Raw genomic sequence first — 19,474 nt, forward strand, 5'->3', positions numbered from 1 at the left:
AATTTAATGCTCCAATTTTCTAAGTGCTCCAAGTCATCTTAAATAATAAATGGAACCCAATCTCTTAATTTGTCAAGATGTTAGATTGTGTGCTGTCAGAAGCATTTGCTGCCAAAGCAAGAGGGCAAAATACGTCTCAGGCAAAAGTATTTTCTAACAAACAGCAAAGACAAGGTCTGCTACTTTTAGAACACTTCCCCGGAATCAGCACGTTCAACACAGCTTACCAAGTCAGACAGGCCGCCCGCAGGAAGGTTTGATGAGAATGGACTAGCATTAGCATTCTGGTAACTGAATCAGGGAGCCCAGCCCCATTTCAGCAGAGAGCCAGTCTGTCCAGCATCGTGGCGCAGTTTTGCATCCACCCACCCAAACAAAGAATTATATGGCAACGAAACTAGATGCAGGATGCAGGACGCTCAATAAACTCCCAATCAGCTCCTAATAAATAGCCTGACCTGAGCATAGACAAGTAGGAAGAGATTACAAACAACTGCTGTGGACTTGGCACCTTTCGCATTTTATGGGCTCGATAAATGTGCTCAGAAAAAATGTTTCCAATGATGGCAGTGTTCTCTGAAAATAACGGAGTGAAATGAATGAATAGAAGAACCAGAGAGGCAACAGGAGAAAGAAGAGGTAGAGAGATCCACATTACAGTGAAACACAAATGTTCTTCAAATTTTATAAACAAAAATGCAATGCTTGAAATGAAAGCATTGAAATGAGATGCTTTGTTACGGTAGAAGGAAAAAAGAGAAGGCAAATAAAAGCATATTATTTTACTTTAAGGAGGAAATCAGTATGAGATTTTTTTCTAAAATTGAGGTAAAATGTGCCAGATAATTTCACAATGACAGATGAGGAGATGAAATTAAGTGATGACCAAGGCCAGGTGCAGCCCGGATTCTCTGATCCATGAAATGGCTGAACAATATTGCTAAACTTCTTGCTGTTTCAAATCCCAAGTACATTTCCTTCCTTTTCTATTCTAGCACTGCCCTCTTGTGATAAGACGACAGCATTGCAGTCATTTCGATCAACTTTCCTTGGAACGATAATTTCAAAAAGCACAGACCCCTCTGGATCTATCCCAGGCTTTGTACTAAGTGCTTTACATACACATCGGCTCATTTAAGATAAAAGCTATTATCCCCAATTTACAGGTAATCTAACTGTGCATACCCACAGCCAATTAAGTGGCTACGGGATTTCGAAGGAGGCCTGAATTAGGTAAATACTAATGCTTTAAATAAGCATCTGCGATTGAGATGTAAAGGTTTTAAAGAATTAATAAACCATTCTATTTTCTATCTTGCAATATAAACTTTATTATGTCAGCAGCCATCAGAAATTCTTCTTTCTTATGACTGGAAAAGTCTTTTTACTTTTTGGAATGTAAAGATTAATTTAAAATCTTACCTATTTCTAGGATTTTGATATTTACTATGCCAAAAAAGTACCTCATTTATAAAATCTGCAGAGAAAAGCAGGACGTTCTCTCTTTCTGTCTCTCAAGTAAACACACACACACACACACACACACAGCTGGATATCTGATACACTGGGATTTATAACCTTATTTATTTATTGTTTTTAGGCCTGTTATTTATTGCTTATAACCTGTCCCAGTGTTCACCTTTAACCCTAAATCAATGGAAATATTACCGAGAAAAAATATATACCCATAATATTATTTACTCTAGTGGGAATGTAAACTTTCCCACTAGAGGGAACTTTAGCCCTCTTACATTACATAGGCACCAAGACAGGAGAGGGTCTTGTGCAGTCGAGTTCATTGGTAGGGATCTGGAGGTGGATGTGCCCTGGTTAGGCACAGGTAAGACACTGAAGGTGGGGACAGATATTATTGGGGAATTGGGAGGATTACTCCTTGATAGAAGCCAAGTGGATGCTGCCAGTGGAAATCTATGTGAACATGTCAGCCAGGTTGGGACACCTTAGGAGAGTGAAGCGGTCTATGGGCAGGTCCTCTTCTGGGTGCTCTTTTTCTTGAGTTAAGATGAAGAATGGCCAAGGCAGGAAGGGTGTCTGAGAAGCTGGGAGAGATGCCTCTGACAATTACACATAGCAGTAAGAGAGTTTCTGAAGTAGGTTTCATTTTACAGAGTAGTGGAATAAAATAATTTATAGAGCTTGGTGCCATGGCTCATACGTGTAATCCCAACACTTTGGGAGGCCAAGGTGGGCGGATTATCTAAAGTCAGGAGACTGAGACCAGCCTGGCCAACATGGCGAAACCCCATTTCTACTAAAAATACAAAAATTAACCGGGTATGGTAGTGGGCGCCTGTAACACCAGCTACTCAGGGGCTGAGGCAGGAGACTCACTTGAACCTGGGAGGTGGAGGTTGCAGTGAGCCGAGATTGTGCCATTGTACCCCAGACCAGGCGACAAGAGTGAAACCCCATCTTAACAACAACAAAAAAAATTATGGAGATAATTGCAAGGATTTGTCAGCCTCTACAAGTTCCTGAAAGTAATAGGGACAGAATAATCTACGCATTTTCTACAATTCTTAGGACAAACGTGTTTTCAAGGCAGTAACGAAAGAAACCAAAGCAATGCAGCCCCAGCTCCTAAGGGAGGGTCTCCCAAAGGCAGAGCCCACCATCCCTCCCATCCAGGCACTATTGTCTCCCCTCCAGTCTCTTGAAGTCTTGAATGAGGGAAACTTGGCCTAGAGGAAAACAGAGAGGAGAAGCAGCAAGTGGCTCTGGGGCCTGCCTAGAAAGGCCCTGACTGAGAGGGGAAAGGAGTGGGTTCCCATGCTCAGCAGGAATCCATACCACTATCTGATGCTTCCTGAGCACAGAGAAGATGCATGGGGTAAGGCCCAGTGCAGCTCACGCCTCCCCCACCGGCCTACTTCTGTTTCTACAGTGGCTGGGTGGGCTTACAGGGGGACACTGGGAGACGAGCCATCTCAGTTCTGAAATCCGATGGCTTTTTTCTCCATCCTCCCCTCCCAGGAGAATGTCTGAAGTGTATATCAGCACTCATTAGAATTTCTGTAGTTTAATACTTCTCCAAAATGTAGAATCATGCCTTTTTATTACAATTTTAGGCTTCAGTGATCCGAGAGCAAAAAAGGATCCTTGTCACCCCTCTCCACTCCTCTAAGAACATTGGAAGAGCTTGGGAGAAGATGCCCTTGGGAGCAGGTGCCCTTGAGAGCAGGTGCCCTTGGGAGCAGATGCCTTGTGGGCTTTGCAGATTCCCCAGGGAATGGCTGCATGTGCTGTGTAAAGCATAGGAGAGCAGGGGCGGAACGCCGGATGGGCTTAGGAGGCCACAGGTACTCCCTGTTCCCAGGATCACCAATGCATCATCCTGAGCAGCCACTCAGGCATCAGGCACTGAGCAAGAAACAGCACAGCTGTTTCCCAAACAGGGTAGGCTCAAACCAAAGAAAGTTCCCCGAGGTGGGTGGATCACGAGGTCAAGAGATAGAGACCATCCCGGTCAACATGGTGAAACCCCGTCTCTACTAAAAATACAAAACATTAGCTGGGCATGGTGGCGGGTGCCTGTAATCCCGGCTACTCGGGAGGCTGAGGCCGGAGAACTGCCTGAACCCAGGAGGCGGATGTTGCGGTAAGCCGAGATTGTGCCATTGCACTCCAGCCTAGGTAACAAGAGCGAAACTCTGTCTCAAAAAAAAAAAAAAAAGTTCCTGAAATGCTCTGTAAATGAACAGTTACTACTACATGCTCCAGGGATATCACTGATGAAAAATAAGTAGGACCCTCAACCCAGCATCCAAAAAATTCAGGAAGAATCTGCTAAACCAGTCACACAGAAGCAGCATGTGTTTTTTAATCTAGTCAGCAAAAACTATAAGGGAATGACAAGAAGGGAGAAAAAGTAATATTAACTTGAAACAGGAAGGCAATGAATTTATGAGTCAAATAGAATAGTTACACCCTATGTATTATTGAAATTTATATACAGATATATCTTTCTACCACCATATAAGAGAAAGAAGTTGATTTTTTTTTTTTTTTTTTCAAAAAAAAATCCATCAAATCATCCATACTGATACAGTTTGGCTATGTCCCCACCCAAATCTCATCTTGAATTGTAACTCCCACAATTTCCACATATCATGGGAGGAACCGTGGAAGGAAATTGAATTATGGGAGGAGTGGAATGCATCCTGCACTGTTCTCATAATAGTAAATGAGTCTCATGAGATGTGATGATTTTAAAAATGGGAGTTTCCCTGCACAAGCTCTCTCTGCCTGCTGCCATCCACATAAGATGTGACTTGCTCCTCCTTGCCTTCTGCCATGATTGTGGGGCCTCCCCATTCATGTGGAACTGTAGGTCCAGTAAATCTTTCTTTCGTAAATTGCCCAGTCTCAGGTATGTCTTTCTCAGCAGCATGAAAACGAACTAACAGAGTACACTGATACCAATGGAATGGGTGCTGCTAAAAAGATACCTGAAAATGTGGAAGCGACTTTGGAACTGGGTAACAGGCAGAGGTTGGAACAGTTTGGAGGGCTGATAAAAAGACAGGAAAGTGTGGAAAAAGACAGACTTGTTGAATGCCTTTGACCAAAATGCTGATAATGATATGGACAAATCCAGGCTGAGGTGGTCTCAGATGGAGATGAGGAACTTGTTAGGAGCTGAAGCAAAGGTGACTCTTGTTATGTTTCAGCAAAGACACTGACAGCATTTTGCCCCTGCCCTAGAGATTTGTGGAACTTTGAACTTGAGAGAGATGATTTAGGGTATCTGGTGGAAGAAATTTTTAAGAAGCAAAGTGTTTAAGAGATGACTTGGGTGCTGTTAAAGGCATTCAGTTTTATAAGGAAAGCAGAGCATAAAAGTTTGGAAAATTTGCAGCCAGACAATGCAATAGAAAGGACAATCCCATTTTCTGAGGATAAATTCAAGCCAGCTGCAGAAATTTGCCTAAGTAACAAGGAGCCAAATGTTAAATGTTAATCCCCAAGACAATGGGGAAAATGTCTCCAGGGCATGTCAGAGGTCTCCTTGACAGCCCCTCCCATCACAGGCCCAGATGCCTAGGGGAAAAAAAAATGGTTTCATGGGCCAGGCCCGTGGTCCTGGTGCTGTGTGCAGCCCAGGAATTGGGTGTCCTGCATTCTAGCCACTCTAGCCATGACTAAAAGGGGCCAAGGTACAGCTTAAGTTGTGGCTTCAGAGGGTGTAAGCCCCAAGCCTTGGCAGCTTCCACGTGGTGTTGAACCTGCAGGTGTACAGAAGTAAGGACTGAGGTTTGGAAACCTCTGCCTACATTTCAGAGGATGTACAGAAACACCTGGATATCCAGGCAGAAGTTTGCTGCAGGGGCAGGGCTGTCATGGCGAACCTCTGCTAGGACAGTGCAGAAGAGAAATGTGGAGTTGGAGCACCCAAGAGAGTCCCTAGTGGGGCACCACCTAGTGGTGCTGTGAAAAGAGAGCCATTGTCCTCCAGACCCCAGAATGGTAGATCCACCAACAGCTTGCACCGTGCACCTGGAAAAGCCACAGACACTCAATGCTAGCCTGTGAAAGCAACCAGAAGGAAGGCTATACCCTGCAAAGCCACAAGCTACCCAAGACCATGGAAACCCACCTCTTGCATCAGGATGATGTGAATGTGAGACGGAATCAAAAGAGATCATTTTGGAGCTTTAAGATTTGACTGTCCTGCTAGATTTCGGACTTGCATGGGCACTGTAGCCTTTGGTTTGGCCAATTTCTTCCATTTGGAATGGCTGTATTTAATCAATGCCTGTACCCTGATTATATCTAGGAAGTAACTAACTTGCTTTTAATTTTACATGCTCATAGGCAGAAGGGATTTGCCTTGTCTCAGATGAGATTTTGGACTGTAGAATTTTGAGTTAATGCTGAAATGAATTAAGACTTTGGGGGACTGTTGGGAAGGCATGATTGGTTTTGAAATGTGAGCACATGAGATTCAGTAGTGGCCAGGAGCAGAATGATATGGTTTGGCTGTGTCACCACACAAATCTCATCTTGAATTGTAACTCCCACAGTTCCCATGTGTCATGGGAGGAACCCAGCAGGAGGTAATTGAATTATGGCGATGGGTTTTTCCTGCACTGTTCTCTGATAGTGAATGAGTCTCACAAGATCTGATGGTTTGGAAACTGGGAGTTTCCCTGCACAAGCTCTCTTTGCCGTTGCCATCCATGTGAGATGGGACTTGCTCATCCTTGCCTTCTGCTATGATTGTGAGGTCTCTACAGCTATGCGGAGCTCTAAGTCCAATAAACTTATTTCTTTTGCAAATTGCCCAGTCTCAGGTATGTCTTTCTCAGCAGCATGAAAACAGACTAATATAACTACCTAGTAAATCTATAGAATAAAATATTATTGCTAAATCAGGGAAGGGTAGTCTCCCTCATGTATTCCCATTTCCATTAGTGGCATCACCATCCACCTCTCCATTCAAGTTAGGAGCCTCCCTTTCTCTCTACACCTCTACATCCTATCAACATCAGTTCTAACTATTTTGCCTCCATCTTATATACAGTTTACCTCACTTTCCCTCCCTATCACCTACACTTATCTACCCCACCCTCTAATCCCAACACCCTTTGGATGGAGGGCCACACCCCTTTCACTGTGCATTCCCAAATCTAAGAGAGGGTGGGAGAAGGAATGGCCCCCAACAGCACCTGGGCAGTGGGCTTGGAGGGTAGGATTGTGGGGCTGAGTGCTGCATCAGACATCCAGGCAGGAATTAGAGGAGCTGCAAGAGAAAAGCTTCTCCCTGTATTCCTTATTCCTCAATAGCTGGCTCAGCTCCCACCTCTCTTCCTTCCCCTTCCAGTCCTTCTGGGTGGCACCTGTACAACCATGATGGGCAAGCATTGAGCCGCAGAATCACAAAGAACTGGCCCGGACACCCAGCAGCTGTGTGACCTTGGACAAGCTGCTGAATATCTAGCCTCTAAAATGAGACAAACCACAGCACTGAGGGGAGAGCAGTGTGATACGTGCCGGCAGGAAAACGCTTGTGACACACTAGCCACAGAGCCCCCTGTTGTAGGCGACCCATTCCCAGCAGCCATTCCCACTCTTCTCCTGTCATCCTGGCCCATACCCACTGAGGAGCTGAAACCCAGGGCTAAGTTTGGGAATTTGTCACTATATCCCTCTGACTCTCAGTTGAGAAGGCAGACATGCAGGGAAGCAAGGGGCAGGCTGGCAAGAAACTTTGCCCTGTTCTCCCTGAAAGACTTGACTCCGTGCCATCACCTCTTTTCTTTCCTCAGTTTTCTCTTAGTTTCTCGTAACTTTTCTTCTTTCACTTTTGTCATCCTCCTCACACGTCTGTTCACGTGTGTGCCCAGCAGAAGAACATGCAATTTGGAGGACGTCGGACCTGAATTCAAATCTCAGCTTGCCCGTGTACATGTATGTGGCCCTGGGAAAGCTACACCTATGTCACCGAGACTTGTCTTCATGCCTTTGGTAAAACAGGACACACATGCCTAAAGATTAGGCATGTGTTCAGCTAATGTCCACGGAACCCCTCACATGAGCCACACGAGGAAGGCACTTAGCAATGATCATTTCTGGTCTCTAGGGGTAGGAATTCCAGGTCTCTCCTTGCTCCTCACCCATGGCCCATCACCCAACCTCATTTCCCTCCTCACTGGGGTCCAGTATGGTTAATTTTATGTGTCAACTTGGCTAGACAAGAATGGCCAGTGGTTTGGTCAAATACTAATGTAAATGTTGCTTTTAAGATATTTTTTAGATGTGAATAATGTTTATAATCAGGAGACCTTAAAGTAGATTATCCTCCCTGATGTGAGTGTGCCTCACCTACTTACCTGAAGGCCTAAGAGCAAACAGCTTTACCTTGAGGTTGCCCAAAGAAGGAATTCTGCTTCCAGACTGCAACGCAGAAACTCTGCCTGAGTTTCCAGCCTTCACAGTCAAGATTGCAACAACTCTTACCTGAGTCTCCAGCCTGCCAGCTCTAGACTTCTGCCATCCCTCACAGTCATGTGAGCCAATTCCTAAAAATAAATCTCTCTGTCTCTCTCTCCACCTCTATCTCTTAGCACTTCTGTTTCTCTGAAGAACCCTGACTTGCATGGGACACTGCTCTGCCATGTTAAACAATCTCCCTGATTTACCACATTGCTAGTGGGCAGAGACCCAGAGCCCATCACAAGGCCAGCATGAGTAGAGATGCAGTTTTGTTTCTCCCTTGCAAGCATCTTGGCATGGACAGGGGGGCCTGCCATCTTGGCCACTCCCCTTAGCTTCTTTCTCCCATGTGGTTGGACCATGTCCTGCCCTCAGAACTGGCTGGAAGGCTAGGCCTTTTTTATCTCAGGCTGTACCCTGCAGGGCTAGAAGGTGTAGGGGTCAATGAGCTTTCTCTTCCTTTTATCTTAGTGACACAAACCCATCCAGAAAACTCTGGTTGAACATTGAGGGATAAAATACATAAAGGATGCAGTAAGCCAGCTTTGGTATAAAACTAATAATCGTAACAACTAAAAGAAGACTGAGCCCAGCTCAGGAAAGTTATCTGCATTCGTTTTGAGGTCAAAACTACAAGAAAATCTAAAATTAAAAGTTTAGTTAAAATTGTTACATCTGTAGCTAATAACCCTGCGAGGATGCCATGGTGAGAGTCAAGGGCGATATTCCTGAAGCCCCTGGCCAGTTACTATTTTAATACCATCAGAATCTCAGGCCAGCTTTCACATCTGGTGTGTCAGCACATAAGAGCTGGTGTTATTTATCATCCCCTTAAGCATATCTGCTCTTACTCTTCTGATTCTCCTTCTCTCTCCTTCCCAAGTTTTCCTATTCTTTTTTTCTCCTCCTTAATTCTCATCTTGTTTCCCTTTCCTCTCTTTTGTCACCTTTCTCTTTTCAGCCTTTCCACTCTCTCCATCATCACTCATTCAGGACCCACTCAAGCTGCAGGAGGAACCAACTAGAATGATCCTGCTGTAGGCCCTGTCCCCAGGGCACATCTACGAAGGCAAAACCTGGGGAAGGAAAGCAACAGGAGCAGCTCTGAGCCAAAAGGCCCAGAGAGTCCCCACCAGGACAGCATCCACAGGTCAGAGATATGCAGAGAGGAAGGGCATGGGGTAATCTGAAAGAATAACAAAAGGCAGGGATACAGGGAAGTTGCATGAACCCACAGAAACCCTGTGTTCAACTTTAAATGTTCATAATTTTTTCTTTCTTTCTTTTTTTAATATTCATCAATTTTGTGAACAGAAAAAAGAATGAGTTTCATCTATTAGGATGCCAAACCCCTCAGAGGTGACTAATGAAAATAAAGCCAGAGCTGTAATTTAGAAGGAAAATAATATTGTTAGCCTTCCACATTTGAAAAGCAAGGTAGAGAAATAGAGATTTTAGGGGGACTACATCAATCACATTTCGCCTGCATCACCGGGCCTCCTACAAGGCCGATGAGGAGATCACTTCTAGGACAAAGAAAATTCAAGATACAAAAATGGAGATGGATCCAAGAGGAAGTATAAGGAGACTTCTTCTCCTTCCCCTTCACTCACATTTCACCCTGTACTGCAGCAATTTGTGTCACATTGCAATTGCTTGCATTTCCAAATAGACTGAAGCTCCCAGAGGTAGGCAATGTGTTCTCGCATTTCATGTTTTAATACCTGGCATCATACTCAAATCAAGGAAGACATTCAGTAGATGTTTGTTCAGTAACTTAATAAAGGAACCCAACAAACACTGCTGAATCCCTTACTGTGGGAAAGAGGAAATGGACTTGAAAACGTAATTCTGATGGCATAAAAGATGTAGGGATAATATGTCTTTAAAAAAAATAATAAATCCTACTTTCAAAAAAATAGAGCATATTACCTGGTGACTGCTGGTCTCAGATACTTTAACATCCAAAGACCCTGCCAGGACAGCATACCAGTTTGTTCCAATATCACCCTGGCGAAATACTGGAAAAAACAAACAAACAGTGATATAAATATAACAAATACAACTTGGTTTTGCTGTATGATCTGATAGTTTTTCGCTGGTACAAGCATGTCTTGGACCTAACTGAGCTTACCATCCTTCCCCTATCTGTTTCCTACAAGAACATGACAAGTATTTCTTTACCTCATCTGTCAACAAAGCTATATCCTATTTATGCAACATTCTCTGAAGTGGAACTCTGTTAAAGAGTATGCTACCATACTTACAGAGCTGGAATAAAGATGACAGCTTTAAATGTTATAAGATCCTTTGAATTTAAGAAGAACTGGCTGATATTTGCCAAGACTATATTAAAAGCCACACGTTTTATAGACTAGCACATCTCCTTTTAAGGTGACCAATGATTGATTTAGAAAACCAAAATCTGCTTTGTTCAAAAATTCTAACTACTATATTACATTTTCCATTTTCTCATTCTTTTTATAAATCCGCTGCTTTTAGGCATTTGGAAATTATCTTCATCAGAAATTTTTGAACCTGATTTTGCTCTCTAAATGTGTCATCTCAGAGGGAAAATATTCAGAAATTTAGACAGAACCATAGTTCCCGTATTATATTAAGAACTATGTATGGAAAAGTAATTCCAAAAAACTGGTTCAAAAATGTCATGCAAACCACCTGTCCTTTAAAATATCCTAGCTAAATAACTACATGGAGTGATTTGATATTTAAAAAATTTTTTTTACAGTTAAAGTCAGAGGTCAAGTAACTCAATGAAAAAATTACATGACAGCTCATGGGACAAGAGAGTCCTGGCAAGGCTAGTGCTCACTGGGGAAGAGCAGGCTTCTGGGAACCATATTTAATGATGACGAGCTGCTCTGAACTTCCTGACTACTACATGCTGTGGAAAGGCAAAGACCAACAATGGCATCCTATCAAGTGCAATGACAAGCTTAAGATGGGGTTGAGTTTATAGCTGGTCTCTCCAGTAACTCTGCTGCTCCAAATCTTTGGAAGTGATTCATTTTAGAGTTAGGATTTTGCCTTTCATGAACTTCTTGGCCCCAAAAGACATTATTATTTGTCAATCAAATTCATGTTACATATCTTAGGAAATTCATTTTGAAAATGGCTTATAAAAATGTAAATAGTCTTATTGCCAAAAGAATAAGGTTTCTGATATCAGTTTAAAAAAATGGTTGAAAATGATACATATGGACGAGTTTGTTTGTTTTTTTTTTCTTTTTTTTTTTTTGAGACAGAGTTTCGCTCTTGTTACCCAGGCTGGAGTGCAACCTCTGCCTCCTAGGTTCAGGCAATTCTCCTGCCTCAGCCTCCTGAGTAGCTGGGATTACAGGCACGTGCCACCATGCCCAGCTAATTTTCTGTATTTTTAGTAGAGACGGGGTTTCACCATGTTGACCAGGATGGTCTCGATCTCTTGACCTGGTGATCCACCCGCCTCGGCCTCCCAAGAGTTTTTACTTAACAGAAATGTAACTATGGGCTGGGTGCAGTGGCTCACACCTTGATCCCAACATTTTGGGAAGCCAAGGCAAGAGGATTGCTTGATACCAGGAGTTCAAGACCAGCCTGGGCAACATAGCAAGACCTGGTCTTTACCAAAATTAAAGAAAGTCACTGGGCATGGTGGCATACGCCTATAGTCCTAGCTACTCAGGAGATTGAGGTGAGCAAATGGCTTAAGCCCAGGAGTTCAAAGTTGTAGTGAGCCATGATTGCACCACTGCACTCCAGCCTAGATGACAGAGCAAGACCTCATCTCAGAAAAGAAAGAAAAAAAGAAAGACCTATGTAACTATGTTTGTATGTGTACATGTAGGAGAACATTTTGAAGAATATATATAAAATGTTAATGGTAGAAATTGTAGGTGATTTTTATTTTGTTGACTTTCTAAATTTTCTACAATAATGTTGTGACTCACCCTGTTGCATTCCCACTCAGAACCACTCATGCCCTCTTGTCTAACCGAACCCGGGTTTTAGACAAGTTTCCACCATCATCCACACGGTTAGGAGTTAGCTCCACTAGGGCAATCATGATTGGTCTAAATCAGTCCTGGTGATCCCATTATTTTTGCCATTCATTGGTTTAGACTTAGGCATGTGATGCATTCCTGGCCAATGAGTCAATACAAGAAGTCTGCTGGGGAACTTCTGAAACGGGGACCCAAAAAGAAATAGTCCTTCAGCAGGATGTTTTTGTATCAGTACATAATCCATCCAACAGCTGTAGCTGTCAGAACAATTTAGGACAAGTCTGAGGACAAAAGCCAACACCTCAATACCTCAGAATGCATACAAAAACAAAAAAGACAGCAAGGACCTGACACCTTCATCATTTCACTGAGTCACTTGGCTAACCAACCCCAGAGTCATTCTACCTCAGGACTTCTTCTATATGAGTCATTGATTTTATTTTTCTTCTTGTATGAGTCATTGAATATTCAAATCAGTTCAAAGGGAGTTTTCTGTTAGTGCAGCATAAAGTGTTCACAGAAGAACTATTACTTCTTTAATGAAAAAAATACTTTTTAAAAAATCCAGCTGTTACTCTATCTCCCTGCTCCTTATTCACACCTGGAATAGATAATATTACTGACATTAATTCAAAACATTACTATCAGCACTAGTGAAGAGAACTTTTAGCTTTATATCCTATTGGCCACACATTTCTTGGATTAGAGAATGCAATTATTTGAATTTCTAAGGATAGAGCTAAATGTGTGAATCATTACATCTTTCTAGCTCCATCTAGAAAGTCAGTTGCCCTGGAAGAACCATTTATGTTCTGTGATCAAAGGAGTTAGGGAAATGCCTAAGTGGAACTGAATAAACAGACTAGAGGGAAATGTTAACTCAATACCTTTGGTTGAAGCTCAAATATTTGGCACATAAATACTCCATTTGCTATTGATCCTCATAGAGTAACCACAAATGAGCATAAACCATACATGGAAATATACTACTGGAATTGCATTTCTTACATGTTATCCCCTTTTCCAGATTCTCATAATAACCACACAAGCAAATCTGATGAAGGAGATTTGGGTGAAATTTCTCAAAAGCTTTAACTTCTTTCAGTCGAGTGAAGATTATATCCACATCTTCGCTGGATCGCTCCAATGGTCTGTATAGGGAAAAAAGACACCAAAGCAATATCAGTAAAGATTTACCTCAAAGTGAATCAACAGGCCTCATTTTAATCATATACAAATTTACACAAATATTCCAATTGCGAATATTTCTTTTTTTTTTTTTTTTTTTTTTTTTTTTAGGGAGGGAAGGAGGGAGGAAGGCAGGAAGGGAGGGAAGGAGGAAGGGAGGGAGGAAGGAAGGGATGAAGGAAGGAAGGGAGGAAAGGAGGGAGGGAGGAAAGGAGGGAGGGAGGGACGGAGGGAGGGAGGGAAGGAGGGAGGGAGGGAGGGGAAGGAAGGAATTCAAGCCATGAGAGAGACATTGCCGACCTGGATCTAGAGGTTTACAAGTTGATTTCTTTTTTTGAGAGAAGGAAAGAAAAAAAATGAGTAAAGAAGAGAAAGAAAGAGGAAGAGAGAGAGGGAGGGTGAATGGAAATATTGCTTTATTCTGAAAAAAAAATGGGTATTAATAATGGCCAATCAATGTTTCATTTAAACCTATGAGTAGGTGTGATGTGGTATTGACAAGAATGTATATTTTATGTATTTGAAGTGGGGAGCTCTATAAATATTTATTGTTTACTTGTTCCGGATCTGAGTTCGAGTCCTTGATATCCTTATTAATTTTCTGTCTCATTGAATCTAAGTCTCTATGTATCTGGGTGTTAGGATTGTTAGCTCTTGTTGTTGTATTGATCCTTTTACCACTATATCTTTGTTGCTTTAAAATCTATTTTATCCGCTACGAGAATTGCAACTCCTGCTTTTTATTTATTTATTTATTTATTTTTGCTCTCCATTTGGTTGGTAAATCTTTCTCCATTCCTTTGTTTTGAGTTTTTGTGTATCCTTGCATGTGAAACAGGTCTGGATGTAACATGCCGTTGGGTTTTGGCTGTGTCTTTTGATTGAGGGATTTAGTCTATTTAAATTTAGGGTTACTGCCATTTGATGTTAACTGGCTGTTTGATCCATTCGTTGATGAAAATTCTTCTTTATGTTGGTGCTCTTTACTTTTTGGTATATTTTTAGTAAGGCTAATACTGGTTGTTTCTTTCTGTGTGTAACGCCTCTTTCAGAAGCTCTTGTAAAGCAGGCCTGGTGGTTATAAAATCTCTGAGTACTTGCTTGTTCATAAAAGATTTTATTTTTCCTTCAGTTGTGAAGCTTAGTTTGGCTGGATATGAAATTCTGGGATGAAGGTTCTGTTCTTTGAGGATGTTGAATATTGGCCCCCACTCTCTTCTGGCTTGTAGAGTTTCTGCTGAGAGATCTGCCGTAAGTCTGATAGGCTTGCCTTTGTGGGTAACCTGACCTTTCTCTCTGGCTGCCCTTAGTATTTTCTCTGTCGTTTCAACCCTGGTGAATCTAATGATTATGTGCCTTGGGGTTGCTCTTCTTGAGGAATATCTTTGTGGTGTTCTCTGTATTACCTGGGGTTGAATATTGACCTGCTTTGCTAGTTCAGGAAAATTTTCCTGAATAATATCCTGAAGGGTATTTTCCAGCTTGGATTCATTCTCTCCGTCGCATTCAGGTACACCTATCGAACGTAAATTTGGTCTTTTCACATAGTCCCACATTTCTTGGAGACTTTGCTCATTCCTTTTTATCCTTTTATCTCTAATCTTGTCTTCTTGTTTTCTTTCATTAAGTTGGACTTTGACCTCTGTTATCCTTTCTTCTGCTTGAACAATTCGAGTGTTTAAACCTGTGCATACTTCTCGGAGTTCCTGTATTTTATTCTTCAGTTCCATTAATTCACTTATATTCCTCTCTAAGTTGTCTACTCTCAATAGGATTTCGTCAAACCTTTTTTCAAAGTTCCTAGTTTCTTTACGTTGGGCTACAACATGTTCTTTTAACTCACAGAAGTTTCTTATTATCCATTCCTTGAAGAGTGATTCTGTCATTGGGATGCGCTTGTTCTCCGTCAAGCCTTGTTCCATTGTTGATGTGGAACTGTGATCATCTTTAGAGGGAGAGGCGTTCTGATTTTGAGTATTCTCAGCCTTTTTATGCTGGTTTCTTCCCATCGTTGTAAATTTATCCTCCTGTCGTCTTTGAAATTACCAACTTTCAGATTAGGTCTCTTGATTGGACGTCCAAGTTGTTAGTTCCCAGGGCCAGAATGGCGGCGTTAAGACTGATGGTGCTTTTCTGCCCAGGATTCTCCTGTGTGGCTTCCTTCTTGTGTCCGTAATGGGTGACTCTGCCTTCCCCGGGCTCCAAACCTTGGTCAGAAGGGGAACCAGTCTCGTTTACTCTGCGCCGAGAGCGGCTGCGCTGAGGTGCCATCACAGCCGCTGCGCCGGTCTCAGGAGTCGTGCTGGGGACCCGTGTGGGTCCTCCAAACCTCGATCAGAAGGGGAGCCAGCCCTGTTTACTCTGCTCCGAGAGCTGCCGCGCCGAGGTGCCAGTGAAACCACTGTGCCGGCCACAAGAGTCGCACTGGCGACCCGTGTGGTTCCTCCACTGGGGATCTTCTGCTCCATGAGCGACCAGAATTTGTCTGAAAGTGTGGCATCCTCTAGTTCTCTGCGCTTTGACTGAGAGCTGCAATCCCGAGCTGTTATCGATCAGCCATCTTGGATCGTTCCTCCAATTGCGAATATTTCATTGCAAATACTTTTCCACCCCTTATAGGTATTTCTGGGCTGATAAGACATTTCCGGAGCTTTATCAACTATTTGCCTTAAATCACTACTATTGCAGATGGCTACAGCAGGAGTCAACCCCAGAGTGCTAAGTTCAAGGTGATACTCGGGTATAATGCTTAATCCCTTGGAAACATCTGATGGAACAAGATACATGAAAATGCAGATTTTACTAAAAATTGAAGTCACAAACACAAATGTCTGCTGGGGCCAATGAGGTAAAGGAAGTGAGCAGAAAGAACAAGATATAAGGGGAAAAAATCTCTGAGAAAACAACAGTGAAAGCACAAAGACAGACCCATTTCACATGCAAGGATACACAAAGACTCAAAACAAAGGGATGGAGAAAGATTAATCAACGAAATGGAGAGCAAAAATAAATAAATAAATAAAAAGCAGGATGCAATTCTCACATCTGATAAAATAGATTTTAAAGCAACAAAGATATAGTGGTAAAAGGATCAATGCAACAATAAGAGCTAACGATCCTAACACCCAGATACATAAGACCTATAAAGAGACTTAGACTCCCTAGACTCCCACACAATAATAGTGGGAGACTTCAACATCAATATTAGATAGGTAAACGAGACAGAAAATTAATAAGGATATCCAGGACTTGAACTCAGATCCAGAACAAGTAAACTTAATAAACATTTATAGCACTCTCCACTTTAAATACACAAAATATACATTCTTGTCAGTACCACATCACATCTACTCATAGGTTTAAATGAAATATTGATCAGCCATTATTAAGCACAATTATTGGCATAAAGGAGGTTTTCAATACCCATTTTTAGAATAAAGCAACATTCCTATTCTCGCTCCCTCTTTTTCTTCCTTTTTGTTTCTCTCCTTCACTCCTTTTTTTCTTTCTTTCCTTCTCTCTTTTCTTTAAAAAAATAATAAATAAAAGAAAATAAATAAATGATGGTATTAGAAATTACTCTGCAGGCAATAAGCTACTTGTCCACCTTCCCCACACAAGAATAAGAAGCCAGCAAAAAAAAAAAAAAAAGAGACAGATCCAAGATGGCCGATCACTAGCAGCTCAGGCTTGTAGCTCCCAGTGAAAGCACAGAGAACAAGAGGACACCACACTTTCAGATGAATTTTTGTTGCTCAAGGACCAGGAGATTCCCAGCGGAGGAGCCCCACGGGTTGCCAGCGCAACTCTTGCAGCCGGCATGGCGGTTCTCAGTGCAGAGTAAAGGTTCCCCTTTTGGCCGATGTTTGGAGCTGATTGAAGAAGGGATTCAGGAGGGAAGCCAGACAGGAGACTCCCAGACAGAAAAGCACCAAGAATCTTGATGCCGCTGTTTTATCTGGCTCAGTGGGTTGCTCAGATTTTAGCACTGGGAAGTAACAACTTGGATGTCCACTCAGAGACCTAATTTGAAAGTTGGTAATTACAAAGACAACAGGTGGATAAATTTACAACGATGGGAAGAAACCAGTGTAAATAGGCTGAGAATACTCAAAATCAGAATGCCTCTCCCTCTACAGAGGATCACAGTTCCTCATCAACAAGGGAACAAGGCTTGATGGAGAATGAGTGCATTCCATTAACAGAATCAGGCTTCAGAGAAGGTGGATAATAAGAAACTTCTGTAAGTTAAAAGAACATGTTCAAGCCCAATGTAAAGAAACTAAGAACTTTGAAAAAAGGTTTAACGAAATCCTAACAAGAATAGACAATTTAGAGAGGAATATAAGTGAATTAATGGAACTGAAGAATACAATACGAGAACTCCGAGAAGTATGCACAGGTTTTAACACCTGAATTGATCAAGCAGAAGAAAGGATATCAGAGGTCGAAGACCAACTTAATGAAATGAAACGAGAAGACAAGATTAGAGAAGAAAAAGTAAAAAGCAATGAGCAGTCTCCAAGAAATATGGGACTATGTGAAAAGACCTAATTTACATTTGATAGGTGTTCCTCAATGTCATGAAGAGAATGAATCCAAGCTGGAAAATATCCTTCAGGATATTATTCAGGAAAACTTTCCTAACCTAGTAAGGTGGGACAATACTCAACTCCAGGTAATACAGAGAACCCCACAAAGATATTCCTCAAGTAGAGCAACCCCAAGACACATAATTGTTAGATTCACCAGGGTTGAAACAAAGGAGAAAATTCTAAGGGCAGCTAGAGAGAAAGGTCAGGTTACCCATAAAGGAAGCCTATTAGACTTACAGCAGATCTCTCAACAGAAACCCTACAAACTAGAAGATTTGTAGGGGGTTAATATTCAATATCCTCAAAGAAAAGAATTTTCAACCGAGAATCTCATATCCAGCCAAACTAAGCTTTATAAACAAAGGAAAAATAAAATTTTTCTTGAAGAAGCAAGCACTCAGAGATTTCATTACCACCAGGCCTGCTTTACAAGAGCTTCTGAAAGAAGCACTACACACAGAAAGGAACAACCAGTATCAGTCATCCCAAAAACTTACCAAAAGGTAAAGAGTATCTCCATAATGAAGAATCTATCAACTAATGGGCAAAATAGCCAGCCAGCATTAAATGACAATATTAAACTCACAAATATCAATATTAATCCTGAATTTAGATGGATTAAACACCCCAATCAAAGACACAGACATACAAACTGAATAAAAAGTCAAAATACATCGGCACTCTGTATCCAGATCCATCTCATAAGCACACAAAGACTCAAAACAAAAGGTTGGAGAAAGACTCACCAATCAAATGGAGAGAAAAAAACAAAACAAAACAAACAAACAAACAAACAAAAACAAAACAAAACAGGAGTTGTAACTTTCGTCTCTGACAAAATAGACTACAAGTAACCAATAGTAACCAAGACTAAAAGAAACAAAGAAGGACATTACATAATGATAAAAGGATCAATGCAACAATAGGAGTCAATGATCATAAATATATATGCACCAATATAGGGGCACCCAGATACATAAGACAAGTTTTCAATGACTTATAAAGAGACCTGGACTCCCACACAATAATAGCGGGAGACTTTGTCACCACATTGTTAATATTCGACGGATCAACGAGATAGAAAATTAACAGGGACATTTATGATTTGAACTCAGACCTGGAACAAGTAAACTCAGTGAATATTTATAGAATTCTTCACCCAGGTCCACAGAACATACATTTTTTTTAGTATCACATTACACCTATTTTGAAAGTGACCACATAATTGGAAGTAAATCACTCTTCAGCATTTGCACAGCATTTCCCAGATTTAAATGAAATATTGGTTGGCTGTTTGTTTGTTATGTTCTTTCCTTATTCCTTTTTGTCTCTGCTGTTAAGCACAATTATCAGCATAAAAGAGGTTTTTAATACCTATTTTTAGATTGCATTCCAGCCTGGGCAATAGAGCAAGACTCCTGTTCTCTCTCCCCCTTATCTCTTTCTCTTTCTTTCAAAAACAAAAAAAAAGCACAAAGACAAATGAGAAGTGACAGCCTCAGTGCTGGTGATTCTCTAGGCAAAGGTGAGCATCAGGGTAAACTGCAAACACGAGACTGTCTGCAGGGAGCAGCTCTTATTTGGCTGTTTTCCTTCTTACTAGTTTTCTGTGTAAATGTGAGCCTAGATGCTGTCAAATCTTTCAGCTGTTCAAAGTTAACCCAGGTGTTTTTTCACACTTTTTTTTTTTTGACAGGGTCTTTGTCACCCAGGCTGAAGTGCAGTGACACG

General features: G+C 41.6%; 1 protein-coding gene across 3 annotated transcripts in view; it reads right to left on the minus strand.

Annotated features, from left to right (window-relative positions):
* The window catches only part of RAPGEF4 (Rap guanine nucleotide exchange factor 4), a 327,935-nt gene that overhangs the window by 252,391 nt on the left and 56,070 nt on the right, over positions 1-19,474 (minus strand). For all 3 annotated transcript variants that reach the window (XM_035304529.3, XM_035304528.3, XM_078327387.1), the window contains exons 2-3: positions 12,969-13,111; positions 9,889-9,977 (exon numbers count right to left, since the gene is read on the minus strand). In XM_035304529.3, coding sequence (XP_035160420.1) covers positions 9,889-9,977; positions 12,969-13,111 — 232 coding nt within the window. The remainder of the gene's footprint in view (positions 1-9,888; positions 9,978-12,968; positions 13,112-19,474) is intronic.

Source organism: Callithrix jacchus, chromosome 6 (genome assembly GCF_049354715.1).
Source record: "Callithrix jacchus isolate 240 chromosome 6, calJac240_pri, whole genome shotgun sequence".
Lineage (NCBI taxonomy): Eukaryota > Metazoa > Chordata > Mammalia > Primates > Cebidae > Callithrix > Callithrix jacchus.